Source organism: Pyrus communis, chromosome 11 (genome assembly GCF_041283825.1).
Source record: "Pyrus communis isolate YQ-2024b chromosome 11, ASM4128382v1, whole genome shotgun sequence".
NCBI classification, from domain to species: domain Eukaryota; kingdom Viridiplantae; phylum Streptophyta; class Magnoliopsida; order Rosales; family Rosaceae; genus Pyrus; species Pyrus communis.
In genome coordinates, this window is record NC_142575.1 from 11,192,936 (window position 1) to 11,211,255 (window position 18,320).

Here is an 18,320-nt window from a genome sequence, read left to right on the forward strand (position 1 = left end):
TTGTTTTTATTTACTTTATATATTTGTAGTAGTAGTACTATAAAAAGTGTTAATATTATATTTGAAATTGACATGATACATGATTCTTCTTACGTTTTCGTTTTTATTTTTTATGATGTAGGATTTTGATAATAATTACGATGATTCAAGTTTGATTGAAAAAAATGAATTGCAGAAGTATTTGGAGGATAAAAGAATAGATAGAAAAGTAGACATACATGTTATTTCTTGATGGCAAATGGAGTGTTTTCATTATCCGATACTTTCTCAGTTAGCACGAGATGTGTTAACAATTCCCATTTTAACTGTTGCATCAGAATTTGCATTTAGTATTGGGGGTAGAGTACTAGATTAGTATCATAGTTCATTGTTACTGATAAGCTTATATTTATATATATTTTTTATATCAAATTCACTTGTCTTTTCTTAGTTAGTTCCTTATATTTTTGAGTTATTTACTTTGTTTTTGTGTTTTGTAGGATTTGTCAAGTAAAGAAAAGAAAAATAACACAAGTGGAATTTTAAGTAATAAATTCGTCAAAACTGCCTGTGCAGGTCAGTTGACTTTGGAAGCAAGTTACGGACAGCTCAGAATGAATTAGAGAATGAGCCTTATATGCTTGGAAAGCTACGGATGTCTATTTTCTGGAGAATTTCACGGATTGTTAATATCATGTTTCTAGAAAAAGTTATGGCCGTTCTAACACTGAAAAGTTCCCAAGAGGCTGAGCAGTTTGTAACTGACAAGAAAGCATGGAAAACAATAAATCACATAAAACTAACAGCTAAAACTGATGCAGCCAAGAACAAGTCAGCTAACACCTATTCAAATATAAGAGGAAATGAAAAATTAAGTGAGAGTAATGGGCATGAAGGCTGCCCAAAGAGTTACAATTGTTTTAGCATTTCCTCTCACTTATTGTCATCACTAAATGGCTGTTAGTGGGGTGAGTTATGGAGAAAAAAACTGTAGCAGTAGAAAAGAAGAAAAGACCTACAGGTTGCAGAAACAAAAAGGGAGAAAAAGTGTGGAAAAAAGATAGAAAAAAAAGAAGGAAAGCAAGGAAAAAAGGCAAGGCTGCTGCGTTGGGGAAGGAAGGAAAGGAAGGAGAAAATCTTGGCATTCTCTTCTCTCGGTTTTATCTTCTCAAACTCATGTCTTTCTTTTGGTTTAATTTGAGAATTATGTGTAACTAATTTTTAGTAGTTAGGGACTGTTTTGAAGCCCCTAATATGATTGCAAGTTCGTTATGACATTTCGTTTGAATTACTTTTACGAATGGATGAAAATTGGTTCACTACTTGTCTCATTGATGAATTCTTTATGTGTTTTCTACGGATGCATACTTAGTAAGCATATCTAGGATTCTAATGCTATGAATATGTGTGTGCCTGCCCTTGTCGAATGAGGACCTACATATGTTCTAGAGTAGTACTTGTTCATTGTGATTAACATGTGAACCAATTTCTAGGATTAGTAAGACAACGCTAGTACTTACGATGCCTTGTGATGACTCAAACTCTTTTTATTCTTAATGATTTCTACTTGTTAAATCTATGCACACACCATTCAAGATTGCATGTTATGGACTAAGTTAAGTTGAAAACGCCATTCTCTTAACATACTACATAAGAAAGAGTAATAGGTTGAGTTCTAACATTGAGCCAACTTGAGCATCTTCATCCAAAAATGAAAGGAATTTGAATGAAACATAACATGTTTGCATGATTATTTGGTGGTGGATAGCAATTCCCCTAACTCGTTTTTCTTAATTTGTGAACTACTTAAAAATCTGTCTCTGTCTTGTTTTTGTTCGATTTAATTTAAATATCAAATCAACTTCAAAAATCCCAAAAATTTGTGTGAGTATAGCTCTGTGTGTCTAGTATATGCATATAAAATTTCTTAGACTTTAGATAAGTGTAAGTCGGTCTAATAATTATTTTTCGGTGGCTGGTCAGTAGGGACAACAACCCAGTTTTTGTGACATTCTAAGTAGTTAGATAAAACAATCTTCTGCGGGAAAGACCCTTATTTTCATATGCTACAATTGATAAATCTTATTGTTAATAAGGAAAATTAATAGGACATTTGTGTACTACTTTATGGTGTGCTTTTAATCCTATCAGTTACCAGAAATAGTTTAAGCTTTATTGTGCATATGAGATTGGCTATTTGGAAAAAGAAGGTAATATATTTTTATATGGTATAACACTATTGTTTTATTTTTTTTCATAATTATTTTGGTAAACTTCTCATAATTTGAATGGTTTTTAATGTTTGAATTTTAGGAAAACTAATGAAAAATGCTTGAAAACTTAGAGTTTTAACAATAAAGACAAAATAAAGGGTAAAGTGAATAGTACCAGGATTGACTTTTTAGTGTAAAAATGTGGTTTTTCTTTAAAGTGAACAGTACTTCGAGTTTTTCGTTAAAACTCCCTTGAATTTTCTATACTTAGTTTATGCGGAAAATAGTTTTGACGTGGAAAACCTTACTGAAAACATCATCAACATAACTCTTGAAGGCAATAGATCAAGCCAAAGTTCCAATACAATTTCCTCATGATGATCGATGAAAATTGAGGATTTTGTAAAAGGAATAACATTCAAGCTTTGAGTTCCATTGGCAAGGTTTAAACTTTTGAGAAAGGCTTCACAACCTTGAAAACAAAAATTCTTTCATTTTGCATATCCTTGCACATTTAATATTTTGTAATAGACTAGTAGTTTATGAATTTTTTTTATTAGGCTCTTATTTTCGAGTGTAGATTTAATACTTAAACGACAAATGTGTTTTAATATTTTGAAGTAATATTTATGTGGCAATGTGTGGTATGTGCAAATTTAAGAAAAAAAAATATTTTTCTTAACGGGTCATAACAGCGTTGGATAAAGTGACCCGACCTGTTAAAGACCTGTTAAGATAATAGTTGTGATTCAACACGACACGACCCGTTAAGATAACAGGTGTTACACGAAAACGACACGAACACCACATACACGACCCGTTTGCCAGGCCTGCTTATATGTACTCCCAAGAGCAGATATCATACCATGGTGATCACTTCTTCAAGTAGGTCTGATATCCAACGTCACGAGAGCCAGTGTTTATGTAAGAGCAACTCCACCGTTGCAAAGCCCCCCTCCCCCTGGGGCTATTCACTATTTAATCCACTCAGTGAACAGTAACTGCCCTTAATAAACAGTAACTGCCTTTTGCATCTCCACCCCTATATTGAATAGCCCTGGTAATAAGCAATAAAATATTAGTATTTTATTTATTTATAATTAATATTATATTATTTACTTTGTATAAATTAATATTATATTATTAATTTATCTCCGAATCCTCCTCATTCTTCCTTCTTCTCTGCAGATTTCCTTTTTCCTTCTTCTCTGCAAATTTGGTTCTGCTTCTTCAATTATGTATCTTCTTCTTCACTTCCTTCTTCCTTCTTTGTTTGTTTATCGGAAAACTTCTTCTTCAATTATGCATCTTCTCCGACAACCATCTCCGAGGAAGTCATGACACCGACTTCGGGAAAGCACGACGCCGATTCCAGGAAAGCCCACGATGCCGACTTGGCCTTTAAAGAAGACAGATCCGGAGGCTCCGGTGGGTTTGGGTCCGAAGAGGATCCTTTCCGCAGCTTCCAAGGACGACGAAGGTCGAGTAGCTGTAAGGTTGAGGCCCAGAAATACAAATGAGATGATGGCTGACGTTGTCCATACATCAACCTTGCGTACTAAAAAATGAAAGAGACTCCAGGTTTAGATCCAATAATACACCTTGTGATGAGCGAAGTCAATGTGGGAAGGATCAAAGACATTTTCCATGAGGGTATCATAGCCATAGAACAGATCACGCTGAATTGTCACTGACGAAAACTCAGGTTTACTAAATTCATCAGTTAGCCTAAACATTAAACAATTACCATCATCAAAAGATAATTAAATTATTCAGAACATAACAATTAACAACTACCCATATTAAACAGCTAAAAAAACACTTCAAGCACAGTATTCAACAATCCTAATCACTATATTTATAAATTAAAGATTCACAAAAGCGATATAAAATGAAGCAATTACATGGGAGGCTTGGTGGCATTAGCTCTTTAAACACAATTGGATGCTACATTTCATGAAACCTATTCCTCACTTAATCATCCGAAACTTTAAACGCAATTGGATGCTACGTTTCATGAAGCTTATTTGATCACTGGCAATGCCTAAACCCAATTGTTCTAACTTTAGTAAACCTAATAATGTAATGCAATGCCCAAATTGAAACACGAGTAAGAGTTCAGCCACTAAAGCTCCAATTTACTTAAACATTTTATTAAAGTATTCAAAAAGCCCAACTTAGGGCATTTTATGGGTTAATTACACTAACACCTCCTAAGATTTTTTGAGTTTTCACAAAACCCGCTCAAGTTTGAAACATTATACTAACACCCCTTGAGGTTTTAATTCACTTTTACAAATATCCCTTCGGTTGATAATATGACTATAAAAAAATAAATATACCCCTTTAATTAATTACTTAAAAAAATAATAACTTTATAAATAAATAAAAAGAATATCAAATTATATATCAAACACGGCATTGACTCGCATGATGCCGAACCAGTCCTTTTCAAAATCAAACACAGCGCCATTACCGTTGTCGACTTCGTACTTGAATACGAGTATCTGGTTGCCTGTACTCCTACCGTCGATGACAATCCAGCACTGTTTAGTACCAAAATTTCTCGAATTTGTGCGAAAAGGAGAAAGTAGCATACTGTGAGAGCTAGTGCGATGGCGACTAAAGCGAAGATTAAGAGGCTCGATCTGGGGTTGTGCTTGGAGGTGCAGGAGTAGAGATTAGATTGGGTGATGGGTTAGAGTTGGAGTTTAACTGGGTCCACATTGTTGTCGTCGTTGTTGGTAAGTCAAAGTGACCTGTTTACGAGTATTCAATAGTTGGATGAAGAATCGAGAGCCATAGGAATTTTCGCAGGCAATTTGACAAAAACAATGATCTTGTAGTAAAGGTTTCTAATTGGAACACAATGAATAATTAAATTCAAATGTGAAAGTGTAAAAATATAAAAATGAAGGTCTGTTTGATCGGAGACGGAGAGGAAGTGATCCGTCTCGATCTCACTGTGTGCGTTGCAGATGGTATCTGAGAAAAATGAATCACCTCTTGGTTTTCCTATAAAGGCAGGTTCGTAGTCCTTCTCAATCCCTCATAGCAGAGGAAGGTTTTCCAATTAAAATTTTTTTTTAATTTTTTATATAACTTTTAATTTGATTTGATTTATTTATAAAAGTTTTTTATTTTGTTAAGTAATTAATTATAGGGTAAATTTGTCTTTTTATAGTTAGATTTTCTACGTGAAAGTTAATTAAAACCTGAAAGGATGTTTGTGTAATGTTCCAAACCTAAGAAGGTTTTGTGAAAACTCAAAAAACTTCAAGGGTGTTAGTGTAATTAACCAGACATTTTATTGCCTTCTTCTACAGCGATCCCAAAGACCACTCATGAGAATGGAGGGTTTTCCCTCCAAAATCTCAGCAACCAAACACAAACAAGGAGCTTACAGATAGGGGGCGAGGCGATGAGGGCATCTATCATCGAAAGCGACCCTCGATTCACCATCGTACCAGATAACAAGGTCTCGACCCAGAAGCTGAAATGGGGTCGCAAACCGAGGGTCCAAATCTTCAATCAAGGAAACTGGGTACCAATGATCCCTCCAATTGAACTTGCTCGTCGATGTCGCGTCTTCAATATCGTCCTCAGCTCCGTAATCTTCCCCGTCCGGTTCCCTCTGTCCTTCTGGGTCAGCGGTTTGTGGCGGCGGCGAGGGCAGCTACTCTCAGAGGAGGTAGATTTTTCGCTCTGCCTGGTAAATTACGATTTGGGTTTTTGGTGGAGATCAAGAAAGGTGGTGTCTTGAGAGATTTGGTGGGTGGCGATGGCGGCGATGATAGTGTGAAGAAAGTAGTGGTGTCTTGAGAGATTTAGTGGGTTTGTTTCTCACACTTCAGTTCTCGGAATTTCTGCTAAAAAGTAGAGAGAGAGAGAGAGAGGAGTTTGCGTGCAAGTTTGAAATGGGTTCCTGTTTGTCTGTGCCCGGAGGTAGAGCTTGAGAGTTCCAGTTTTAGCTCCGAGGTTAACGGTATTTTCCGGGGGAAAATTGTGTGCGAGATGCATTGTAATTTGTGACGTGGCAAGATCTCATTGGTTCGGTTTTGTTTGGTGGTGACGGTGCCGGCCACTAGTGAGCCACCGTTGAAAAAAATCACGATCTGCTGATTCGGACTTCAGACCATGAGACATGGACGTGAGTTAGAGAAAAATCAAGATTAATCAATGGTTGAATATCATACACCGGAGCACAATAGAATTTTCGCCTTATAGGTATGAGAAATATAATCTATAAATACACCATTTGGACAAGGGCCTAAAAATAGCCGCTTATATTAACTTGATAACGTGTGAATATCATATCACTAACAACATTATCGGTGCAAAATCGTATTTGGTAAGGACATAAGTCTTGTATAGAGAATTTGTACACACCACATTACCATGTGATCTAGTTCTATGTAGGTCAAGCGACTAAAATGAACCACGAAACAAAGGCTGCACCTTGTACTGCTTTCAACCTTGACAAATTTTCAGTTGCATTCGGCATCGATATATTTCATTCGGCACTGGAGTTGGACTGTTGGACGCAACAAATATCAGTAAACTTCAAATTCTGAGCTATGTTCACATGCAGAAGGCACCAAATCTCCATAAAGAGTTCACCACCAAACCTACATAATTGTCCACAGGAAGTGAGGAAGCAATAGAACTCATCAAATACGAGCGGCCGGGAATAAACCCTCTAAACTCGTCTGAAAAACTTTCTTTTGCTTGTTCTTTACAGGTATGAGATGTAATACCAAAAAGAAGTCTCACTGACAATTAATTTAACACATTCAAAAGTGAGCACGAGAAGAATGTTGGATTTCTACGTCATCTATTTGTAGATCAAAAGAGACCTTCTCAGTCGAAAATACAGATATGTCCCTTCATCTGGAGAAGCAAATTCCAAAATGATTCAACTCAGGCATAACGCACGATAGTGTTTACTTATATGTACTCCCAAGAGCAGATATCATACCATGGTGATCACTTCTTCGGGTGGGTCTGATAGTCAGGTCCAACGTCGCGAGAGCCAGTGTTTATATAAGGCCCCCGAAAAGTTGCCTGGGGTGATAGCGGCTTTGATGGGTCAATGACAGGCTTCGGCGATGACCTGGATAACAAAGAACCACATGATTCTAACTTCTTTTCTCATGAATTAACATAAAACTATAGTGTTTATTCATCGTTGTTGAAATGACAATCTACTTACGCCATGTAAAACGGAAATGCCAAACCTGCAGCTGCAAACATTACCAAGCCAGTAGCAACAATTGCATTCCGTGACCAGGCCATTGAGAGTACCACAAGAAACTAAACATGACGTGAACAAGGAAGAGAACTGTTATATTCAGATGGATTCTTGAGTGATACTAATTGAAAAATTAAGTGACTATGAAACCAACTATTTGGCATGCTCCAACTGAACAGTTCCATATAATACCTCGAAAATTACAGCCCCGTATCAAAGTGAGAATAAACATCTAGTTCATTTTCATCACTAATGCGCACACCAAGTTTAATCAAAGAAAATGTTCAGCCAACTGTAAAACTGGGAAAGGAAATGCTCAACTGATAGGGCTCCGATGGTAAAATTCTAGCTCAGCCAATATATATATATATATAAAACAGATGCAGTATTGTACATTTGGGTAAGCCCAAGATGTGTAAATTTTCCCAGCAGCTAGACGATACCTATGTCTATCTATCCTCCAGAGCATAAGAAGACTAATGATTCTATTTTTTCAGTTCAAACAGTAGATTTTAGGCTCATATCTTACTGAACGAAGAGAAAAATGCGTTTTAGCTTCTGCTAGGTAGCAGTTACAATGCAAGAACATTGCACGTAATCCCACTAGGACTGATATTGTAAGCCTAGCTAAGAACACTACACTAATGTAATGGTTGTTTGCGGGGAGACCGATGCACACATTTCATTATCCTAGTTCCTTACAGTCCAATGCATACACTTGAGTGTAGTAATACCACGAAATAGTCTAAAAAACCACGCACACTCACAATTCTCTTGCCAAGTTTTTACATGTTTAAGCAGAAACTATGTCCACTACTGCGCTACACAGAAAACCCGAATCACATTGAAAAATAAACACAACCAAGTGGGATATGCGCGAGGTTTTGGAATAATGGTACCCCATAAAGAAACTACAAATAGCCGAGGCAACAAAGCTTAAGAAACAGTACACAACTTCACTTAACGTAATGTCGAACAATTAGCTCCATATACGTCTCCGAAAGGAGTTATATCACACCGAATATGCGCGAGGTTCGAACTAAAGATCTCCGCAACAAGTATGCTTCAAATTCACATTCTTTAATCTTGAATAAACCCTCCAACTCACATTAATTAATATATTTAAAAGCTTCACCATCCTCATTTCATGACAAATAATGACCATATATTATCCATCACTTTGTTTCTCACAGATTGAATTTTTTTCTGCATATTTTGATCTGAACAGGTAATTAGCCATTCAAACACACAAGATACCAAATTTTTTTATGAATTGGGTAATTATTAACCAGATTTGAGTCAAGCCATGTATCTAAAATGCAAGAAAAACCTAATTTTAAACAAATTGCATGAACAAATGAATAGGGAGAAACAAGAAATAAGATATAGAATTATTGAATCACCTGATTCACTTCCAAGTGACACGGATTGCCGATGAACCAAAGTAACAACTCGCCGAGTGATCTGACTCGGTTTAAGACTCAGGCTTAGCAAAATAAAAGACAAGTCGTTGTTTGGGGGTCATGCCTCCTCTAGATAGACGCACAATTGATTGAACGAAATGTTGGGCCAAAAGTAAAAAATAACTGAATACAATTGGGCCAGAAATTTAAATCTAGTTATGCTTTGTCACGGTTATCCACCTCTTCCGGGGGTTGAGAAGACTCACAAAGGCATTTCAGCATTCCCCTGGCCACAAGTTTGGCGTCCACACCAACAGTAGATTCAAACCCGAGACCTCCAATTTTTAGTTTGAAAAAAGCATTCTAATCCGCTCTTTACCACTGAGCCACTAACTCATGGTTATAGTTTGTTTTGTGTTTATTTGTTACGTTTTTTAACAAAAATAATTTTTGCGAACCTCTTTGTTTTAGGGATTGAATACAATACATATATGTATTTAATACAATTACTTTGTACGTGAGAAAAAAATATAGACGGGCTATTGTCACATAATTTTTTTTTTTCAGTACACATTTTATGTTTGTTTTGTCACTTAATTCTCCTTCTATCTTCCCTTCTATTAAGGGATTTCAAAAATAATCATGTGTTAATCCAGACCGTCTATTATATTTCATAATGAGATTATTCTTGCAAAAAATAAGATAAATTCAAAATCATTTAGCCATCGGTGGTAGTCGGCAGCTCCTCTGCCGGCTTCCCCCTCCCTCGAGTGGAGAGGTTCGGACCGGCCAGGATACACAACCAAGCTTACATAAAACTACAACAAATGAGCTAAGTCTATCACTTAATTGAACTGGTTGGTTCTTCCTTTCTTTCAACATGCCAATGGTGATTAAAAACAAATTCAGCACATCATTCTCTAGCAAAATCCTAGTCATAATTCAAACATCTACGTTTTCAATTTCATCTTTTTGATTAGGAATCAAAGAAACATCCACAACAAAATGCAAGAACCGCCTTCAAAAGAAATTCTGACTACTACACGGAGCCTTTAGGTAACTCGGTACCCCTCTCCGACAAAATGACAATGGATGAGAAGCAAACTCATACTTCAAACCAACCAAACTATCTTAAGTGCACACAATCCATTTACAATCATTCAGGCCAACATGGAGAGATCAGCTATGCTTCTCAACCACTTAAAAGATAAGAACAACAAAAGCAGAGCCACACATCATAAATCGATAATAATAACCATTCAAATTCACCACTGGTTCTAAATCCACACAATAAAGCAGTGAAGCAACAAGTTTAAGACGTCATCAACACCAAAGCCTACTTAAGTAACAGTGACTACCCGCCACAATTCTCCAAATGAGAGAATTACACTACAGTGCCATAATCCAAACATGCACATTACTTTTGAACAAACGATAAACCTGTTTATCTAACATTTCAGTTCTAGAGATGACAGTGTCGTTGCGCAGACAAGGGTCACTTTGCAAGAACCTGCTGGGCAGCTTGGTTCTCCTGCTGTTGCTGATAGTTCAGTGGCCTCCTGAAGAGCATGATGTGGGGCTCAGGGCGATGAATTGCGTAGTGCACCCAACCACGGCTCTGCTGAACCCCAATTGCACGCCATTCATTCTAAATCAAAATGGAAAAAGAAACAATAAAGTGTTAATTAAATTCAGATAACCAAATTTTAACATACACAAAGACGATTCACTAAAGTTATGAAATGCTTCTGATTTTAGAACTTGATTCACTCATATATTTCACCATCTCATTCTTCTTCCCCCTTTACTTTCTATCCTCGGCAACCAAACAACCAATCGAATCCTCACAGAAACAAAGAAGAAAATAGAAAACAATACATATTACTAAACCATCAACATTGTAGAGAGAATCACAAATGAACAACTTGCAAAAGCATTTTAAATATTGGGTTCTAACTAAAAAGAATTAATTTGGGTTCCATAAATAAAAAAATTAACCAAATTACACCAAACAACGAAATAATGGCCGGTAAGTTCTGGGTTTCATAGATTTTACAATTGGGATTATAAATCTTTCATTTCCACAATCATACCAATTAACTAAACACAAAGAACCCAATGAACATAAAATTACAAAAAAATCCAATGATTAAATAGTGAAAAACCCCAATAAATTACCTCAGAGAGAAGCCGATTCTTTGGGAGCAGTTTAGCCACATCCTGAGGAAGAACCACATGCCTGTACCAACATTGAAAAAAAAAAAATTAATCAAAATGCAAAAACAAAAAACAAAAACGAATCAGAAACGAGCATACCTGTACTCGTAGATATCATCGAAGTACTTTTCGGAGTACTGGATCTGACCCATCGTTCAATCCCAAACCACGATTTCAAGCAAAATCTCGAACAGGATTTTTCAAATTTCTCAGTTTAATCTGCCAAATAAAGCACAACTTTCAAGAAATACAAAGAGATCGGAATTCTAGAGAGGGAGTAAAATTCAAATTGAAGAGAGAGAGAGAGAGAGAGAGAGAGAGAGAGAGTGCTTTTACCTCAGAGAGCGTCGGAGACGACAGAAAATGGGAGTGAAAATTTAATAAAGGAGGGATGGGAGGGGGGATGGTGGAATAAAAGGGAAGTTTGGGAGGGGTATTTATGTAAATTTGATTTTCTAAAATGTGCTTTTTCTATTTATATTTATTTATTTGGAAAAAAGGGGGATGAAGCACCGGATGTATTGTTTTTGAATTTCAAAATTCTAAAAACTTCGCGCTTTTGATTTGTTTTCGTGATTAGTCTCTCACAACGGTAAACATGTATTTAAAATATCAAGTTAATTGCAATTCTTTTTTCTTTTCCAATTGTACACCAAACCGCAGTTACTCAATACTATGGTCTGGTGGTATTCTTCTTTATTTGGAAGTGAGAGGTCTTAGGTTCGAATCTCGTGGATGGCGAATTCGATACTAAATTAGGTTGCTCATTATATGGCTTAACCAAACTCCTCCTCCCTTTAGTGTAAAAATATTGATGTATTAAAAAAAAAAGGTAAATGACAAAAAACTACCTCAACTATTGGTCTCACAACACTATCATACCTCATCTTTTAAAATTGATAATGTCATACCTCATTTTTAGAATTTGGTCTAATGTTATACCTTCCATTAGCTTGGTCGTGAATTTCTCAGTCAAATGTTGACGTGGCTTAATACGAGACCCACTTTCTATTAATAAAATATTAAAAAATAATAATTTACACTAAAAAAAAATTAAAAAAAAAAAACCCCAAACACCCATCTTCCCCAAGGACCCTCCCCCACCTCCTCCTCCTCCTCCTCTTCCCCCCCCCCCCCCTCACACACACACACACACACACACACACACACACACACACACACACAAAGACCCACCTCTTCATTCTCTGCTGCCCATCCTTTTGTAGTCATGAAGTTGAAGCCTTTATATTCATCATTGCCTTAATACAACACACACAAAGACCCACCCCTTCATTCTCTGTTGCCCATCCTTTTGTAGTCATGAAGTTGAAGCCTTTATATTCATCATTGCCTTAATACAACATCAACATTCTAACAACAAAAAACCCAAATCCAGAAGAGAAAAAAAAAAAAAAAAAAAAACCAGAAATCCATCATAGTTTTTAAATTTTTGATCATTTGGGTAGTTTTGAAATCGAACTAAAACCGTGAAAGAGTCGGAGAAAAGCTTGAATCCTTAGTTGTGGCACGTCTGCGCCGGCGGCATGCTTTACGTGCCTCCGGTGAACTCCGAAGTCTTCTACTTCCCGCAAGGCCACGTCTAGCATGCCTAAACTAGTGGTGGCTCGATTTCTTCTCCACCTCGCCGAGGATCCCGTTGCTCATTCTCTGCAGGGTGGCCGCAATCAAGTTCATGGCGGACTCGGAAACCAACGAGGTGTTTGCCAAAATTAGGATGAACCCAATTAAGAATAACAAGGCCTTTGCCGCGGATGACAGGGGTACGTAGGCAAATGGGTCGGAAAATCAGGAAAAGCCGACGTCTTTCGCTAAGACGCTGACCCAATCTGACGCCAACAATGGCGGTGGATTCTTTGTCCCAAGGTACTGCGCTGAGACCATTTTTCCAAGGTTGGATTACTCGGCGGACCCACCGGTGCAGATGGTGATCACGAAGGACGTTCACAGCGAGGTGTGGAAGTTCATGCACATTTACAGAGGGAGGGACTCCATATCGGCATTTGTTAACTACGGGGTGGAGCACATTTGTGAACCAGAAGAAATTGGTGGTTGGAGACTCGATTGTGTTTCTGAGAGCTAAAAATGGCGATCTCTATGTTGGGATTTGGAGGGTGAAAAGGGGAATAGATGACGTGGCGGAAATGAATTGACTTCTGGATGGAACAACAGCCACAACAGCGGCAGTGGCTCTGGAGGTTGTGGGTGGCAGGGAAGGAGGAGATGGGTATGGGGAGGGGGGGCGAGATGTTGCGTGGGTGGGGAAGGGGTCGGGTGTCACGCCCCAATCCCGACATACGTTCATAATTGACACGTGACGTCACCAAAAAATCCGTATCTATCATATCCCACCTCCGGGATATGGGCAAGCACAACTCAAAAATCGAATCGCATAGTTATTTTTCGTATGTTTTATGGCTGCATCTAACCTCCCCGTTAGACTGCCTACGTACCCTAAACAGGGATCAAGCCATTCGTAGTTCATCATGCACAATAATTGACATATAACACAGTCCGATTAAGTCGAAAGGTATAACATTTCTCAATCAATCAATAGAACTTGACAAGCATGAAAATACTAGACTCAGGGTTACATAACAAACCCATCTGAAAAACATGATTTCCCCCCCAACTATATATAAATCATTATGTCGCAACATGATACCGCAATTCACAACATATATCACTTCAAAGAACCAACGAAGCACAATACCATTCTCTAGCCACATTTATCAACAAGTCTAATCATAACAATAACCATGATATCCAACATAACAATCCCACATGACGACTAACCTTTCCACTTCATCCATCACGTAATTCATCACGTTTTCCACCTAAAATCACATTTCATAGTGTGTAACATAGTTAAGAATTAACAAAGCACACATGATTATCTAGAAATATTAATCAACTAAAATACTCATGATAACCCCACTCATATCCAACGTCATTCCATAATCACATCAATAAAAAAATGTCAACCATCACATCATCAATAACACATACAACAAGTCGAAACGCAAGGCTAGAGCAACACAATTCAGTTGAAGACTACATCTTTGAAAAAAGGGATTTTGGACCACTCAACGGACCAAGGCTCCAAAGGGGATTCCGGACCATCACTCAACGGAATCCAAACAGAACTCAGTTCCAGACCACCCAACCGAATTGAACGGAAGTCCAAGAAGCATAACAACGGCTCGAAGGAACAAGACATGATTCAAGTTACCCAATTCACAAAGCTCAACGAAACGAAGCAATATTGAGCACAAATCCACATCACAATGGGTTATCGGTCATTTACTAGACCTCACATCTCCCAAGCAATTCAATATGCATTTCAATCACATGTCACAACCATTTCCAATACACAAGTCAAATCACATTTCACTTCATCATACCAATCACTATACTTCCAACATTAGATCTCAATACATAGCTTGTAACATATCAAGGAATCACAAGGCACAATGTTAATATTTAATTATGTTAATCAATCAATGAGATAACATATCATTTCACGAATTTAATTAATGAACTCTACATAATTCCCAACTTGGGTTATGAATAATAACATGACGATTCTAATTTATTTTCAAAATATCTATTGTGGGTAATTCTCATCTACTCGAATTTAGGATTCTAAGATCACCTTATGGAATGAACAAGAGCAAGGATTCCGGACCACTCAACGGAATCCAACAACATTGGGTTCCGGACCACTCAACGGAACCAAAATATCAAGCGGTTTCTCATAATCTACCCAAACCTATCATATGTAAAGTCAATGCCAATATTATGGGATTGGTGCACTAGCAAATCAGGCACCCAGATAAGCTGAGAGGCTCGGGTGAGGGACAATAAAATAAGCATGTGATACAATAATAAAACTAGCCATCAATCATAATTTATAAAACTTGAATATAAATCTTTCATAAGAAATCAATACCCTACTTTTGAAAACTTCGAGGGAGTTACCCAGACATCCAAAAGTTCATTTCAAACAACCATAACATCTCACACCCATATTCACATACACACAATGAAAGTAGAATTAGGGCGACACTGTTCATCCAAAGCCTACACCTTTGCAACCATCTCAACTAAACTCAATGAACTAATGTGGATACAATCCCGGACCATCACTCAACGAGATTGCGGAGTAAGAGGGATTCCGGACCATCACTCAACGGAACCCAAACTAAGATATGATTCCTGACCATCACTCAACGGAATCGCAAAGTGGAGTAGGAAGGATTCCGGACCATCACTCAACGGAATCCAAACCAAGATCCGATTCCGGACCATCACTCAATGGAATCGCAGAGTACATTGCATAACCACCAATCAATGAAACAACACATGAATCAAGTTGCTCAAGTTATAAAGGTTCAACGAAACAAGAAATAAAATAATGAAACGAGCATTGACACACGTTTCAAAGCAACAAACCCCATGACAATGGGTTAACGGTCCACCACTAGCCCTCACCTCATCAAATCAAGCCAATCAAACAAAACAAACCATATTTCCAATATGCACGTCAAATCCCACTTTATATAACTATATCATTGGCTAAATATGAAAATTAACAATTTATAGGAAAAATGATTATAAAACCATTACATATTCATATATATTAAAGTCACTCACATTTCATCATAACATACCATCTATGTAAATCAAACACCTTTCGAATATGCGCGTCAATTCACATACCACGATCATCATCAGTACACAAGCCAAATCATGTTTGATAAACATAGGTCTATGGCAAAATATATATAAATATACATATAATCACATTTCAATAGAATCACATTATAAGACCAAGTCAAATTCACAGATGATACCAATATAATAAATCAAGGTAATGACCGTATCACATATGTTCAAGTCACTCTCTAACCAATGTAGGCCCATTAGACTTCACTTAAGTCTCCCATAGTACTAATTTTATTATTTAGAACATTCCGAGACATGTTGACCATAAATCAATTCTCAGTCAACGATGGGGTCCACAACAATCCGCAAATCCGATTTATGATCCATAACTTCCCAAAGTCCACATTATGCTTTGAGGATAACATACTAAAGTTTCATTTTGATCCAATGGTCGAATTGTCGTCAATCACACAAACAAGTGGCGGTCCAAATTGATCACCACACCAAACAATTGAATCTTTGGAAACCAAGCTAGACATAGGTTCACATGGTCACTAGAAGGTATTTGAAACCTAGACAACACTCGTGAACGATCCCACGCACCGCCACACGCGGTGGAAGTCAAGATGGAGGGTTTACAAACCCCGAATTTCAACATTAACTAGATGAGCTCAAATTTATGTGGTAGCTAGAGCTCAACAAGGGAAACACTTTTCACAACTAGGCCGACGATAAATTCTAACCGGAAACCGTCCAATTTCACTAGAGAAAACCGGATTTCTAGGGTTCTAAACACCCAACTCTAAAATGAATACGAAAGCACAAACTAAGCATACCAACTTGAAGATTATGAAGAGTAGATGAAGTTTCATACCTCATTCGAAGGAAATCGTTGCCGGAATCGCCGGAAAAATGATAAAACCGCCGGAAAAGTCATGGACTTTGCAACATCGAACTGCAAAGATGAAAAAGAAATGGGAAAATCTAACATCACAGAGATGTAGGGCTCGTCAAGAGCTTTCCATGGACACCAAGATCATCCAAAACGGAGCTCGGATGAGAAAGATACAAGCGGGTCAAGTTTGGTGGGTTTATGGGTCAAATTCCCCCTAAAACGGGTTAGGCAGCACCCATTTTCCATTTTCCAATTTTTGAAAACCCCCCTCCTTTTCTGGAGGTTTCCCTCCCATTTATGGCATTTTGGTAATATTACCAAAATGCCACCAACTTTAAACGACTTTAACTTCTCCGTTCGGACTCGGAAATAAGATCTGTTTACGCCTACACACTCATGGAATCGAACTCTACCTAACCAATTCAAGAGTTGACCAAAAAGGTCGAGAAAATTGGAAATGACTAAAGTAACCCTCACTTCGTTTTTCTCAAATTTGGAGAAATAAAGAACTAGTTCCAATCAAATCTTCGAAATACGTCAAGAATAAAATAAAATAATAATTTTAGGGACGGGATATCACATCGGGGGTTGCAAGGAAGGGGAAGGAAAAGGGATCTGGGTTTTGGATTTGGGTTGCAGATAAGGGAAGGGGTCGCGAAAGATGGGTATTTGGGTTTTTTTTTAAGGTAAATTATTATTTTTTAATATTTTATTAACTTTTTAATAGAAAGTGGGCCCCGATGGTCAACATTTAACTGAGAAATTCACAACCAAGTTAACGGAAGGTATAACATTGGACCAAATTTAAAATATGAGGTATGAAATTGTCAATTTTAAAAGATGAGGTATGATAGTGTCGTGAGACTAATAATTGAGGTAATTTTTTGTAATTTACCCAAAAAAAATTATACACCAAACCGAAAACAATGAAGACCCACGATCATAAACAAAGTGAAGAGGTCAACTAGCTCTTATTTTAGTGATAATTTTATTCACGTTTGTTATAAAGCCAAAAAAAAAATAAAAATAAAAACTAAACTGAAGAATGTCAATCATTAGTGTATACACACACACTAAACTGAAATGTTTTATTTTTATTTTTAAAATTGAAGGAGAGAGCAAAAGAGTGAGAGAACATGAGAGAGGGGAGAGACGGAGAGAAGTTTAATTTTTTTTAAATTAGAAATGTTAAAATTACCGGTAGGTGATGCTTAAACAAAAAACAGCATAAATTTGTTTTGTAAAATTACGTTACTGCTCTGAACTTTGTTGTGATAGAAGACTAAATAGTTTTTTCTCCCTCTTTTAATTGTCAAAGAGAGTTTTATTAATATGTAGTTTAGATAGGAAAGTATTATTGACACTCCAAAAATCTCATTCTACACTCCTCACAAGTATATTTTTCTTTCTAAATATAGAATGTTTGGACTGTAGAATAAGAAATTTAGAGTACCAATAACAATTCCCTTTAGATATTGCAAGATACTAATGATCAGTTAGTCTAATAGCATTCAATTTTTGCTTGTTTGGAAAGCGGTTAGGCTCAAATGCCATGGACGACAATTGTTGAACAAAAAACACGACAAGAAATCATGTACATAAAAAACGAAAGTAGAGACTCCAATTTGGTTATTTACCACAATTGATTTTTCTTTTTGAGCAGATGAACATAGGCA

General features: G+C 37.0%; 2 protein-coding genes across 8 annotated transcripts; both read right to left on the reverse strand.

Moving 5' to 3' along the window:
* Window positions 1–6,476: 6,476 nt before the first annotated feature.
* Window positions 6,477–8,967, reverse strand: LOC137743595 (uncharacterized). 7 transcript variants are annotated; one of them, XR_015952941.1, is made up of 5 exons: window positions 7,598–7,763; window positions 7,405–7,505; window positions 7,171–7,305; window positions 6,970–7,082; window positions 6,477–6,820 (listed from the first exon to the last, which is right to left on the reverse strand). XR_015952941.1 is itself a non-coding variant. In XM_088679044.1 (5 exons), exons 2-4 carry the CDS (start codon window positions 7,673–7,675, stop codon window positions 7,179–7,181), a joined length of 306 nt encoding a protein of 101 aa, XP_088535170.1. In that variant the 5' UTR covers window positions 7,676–7,692; window positions 8,847–8,955; the 3' UTR covers window positions 6,477–7,082; window positions 7,171–7,178. The 7 variants fall into 7 exon arrangements, 5 of the variants coding, with proteins under 5 accessions (XP_088535170.1, XP_088535171.1, XP_068339620.2 ...); XR_015952940.1 differs by having other exon boundaries at window positions 6,950–7,082; XM_088679044.1 differs by adding an exon at window positions 8,847–8,955 and having other exon boundaries at window positions 6,477–7,082; window positions 7,598–7,692.
* A 1,114-nt stretch (window positions 8,968–10,081) lies between these two features.
* On the reverse strand, window positions 10,082–11,539 carry LOC137742082 (cyclin-dependent kinases regulatory subunit 1). Its single transcript, XM_068481828.2, has 4 exons — window positions 11,400–11,539; window positions 11,163–11,282; window positions 11,025–11,085; window positions 10,082–10,494 (listed from the first exon to the last, which is right to left on the reverse strand). Exons 2-4 carry the CDS (start codon window positions 11,213–11,215, stop codon window positions 10,342–10,344), a joined length of 267 nt encoding a protein of 88 aa, XP_068337929.1. The 5' UTR covers window positions 11,216–11,282; window positions 11,400–11,539; the 3' UTR covers window positions 10,082–10,341.
* Window positions 11,540–18,320: the final 6,781 nt, after the last annotated feature.

Bases quoted from the DNA above. Each gene is read 5' to 3' on its own strand.
- LOC137743595 (XM_088679044.1), bottom strand. From the start codon at position 7,675: ATGTTTATTCTCACTTTGATACGGGGCTGTAATTTTCGAGGTATTATA. The intron at 7,506-7,597 runs GTTGGTTTCATA...CGTCATGTTTAG, and splicing joins CAGTTGGAGCATGCCAAATA to TTTCTTGTGGTACTCTCAAT. The intron at 7,306-7,404 runs GTAAGTAGATTG...TTTGTTATCCAG, and splicing joins GCATTTCCGTTTTACATGGC to GTCATCGCCGAAGCCTGTCA.
- LOC137742082 (XM_068481828.2), bottom strand. From the start codon at position 11,215: ATGGGTCAGATCCAGTACTCCGAAAAGTACTTCGATGATATCTACGAG. The intron at 11,086-11,162 runs GTATGCTCGTTT...ATGTTGGTACAG, and splicing joins GATGATATCTACGAGTACAG to GCATGTGGTTCTTCCTCAGG. The intron at 10,495-11,024 runs GTAATTTATTGG...ATTTTGATTTAG, and splicing joins AGAATCGGCTTCTCTCTGAG to AATGAATGGCGTGCAATTGG.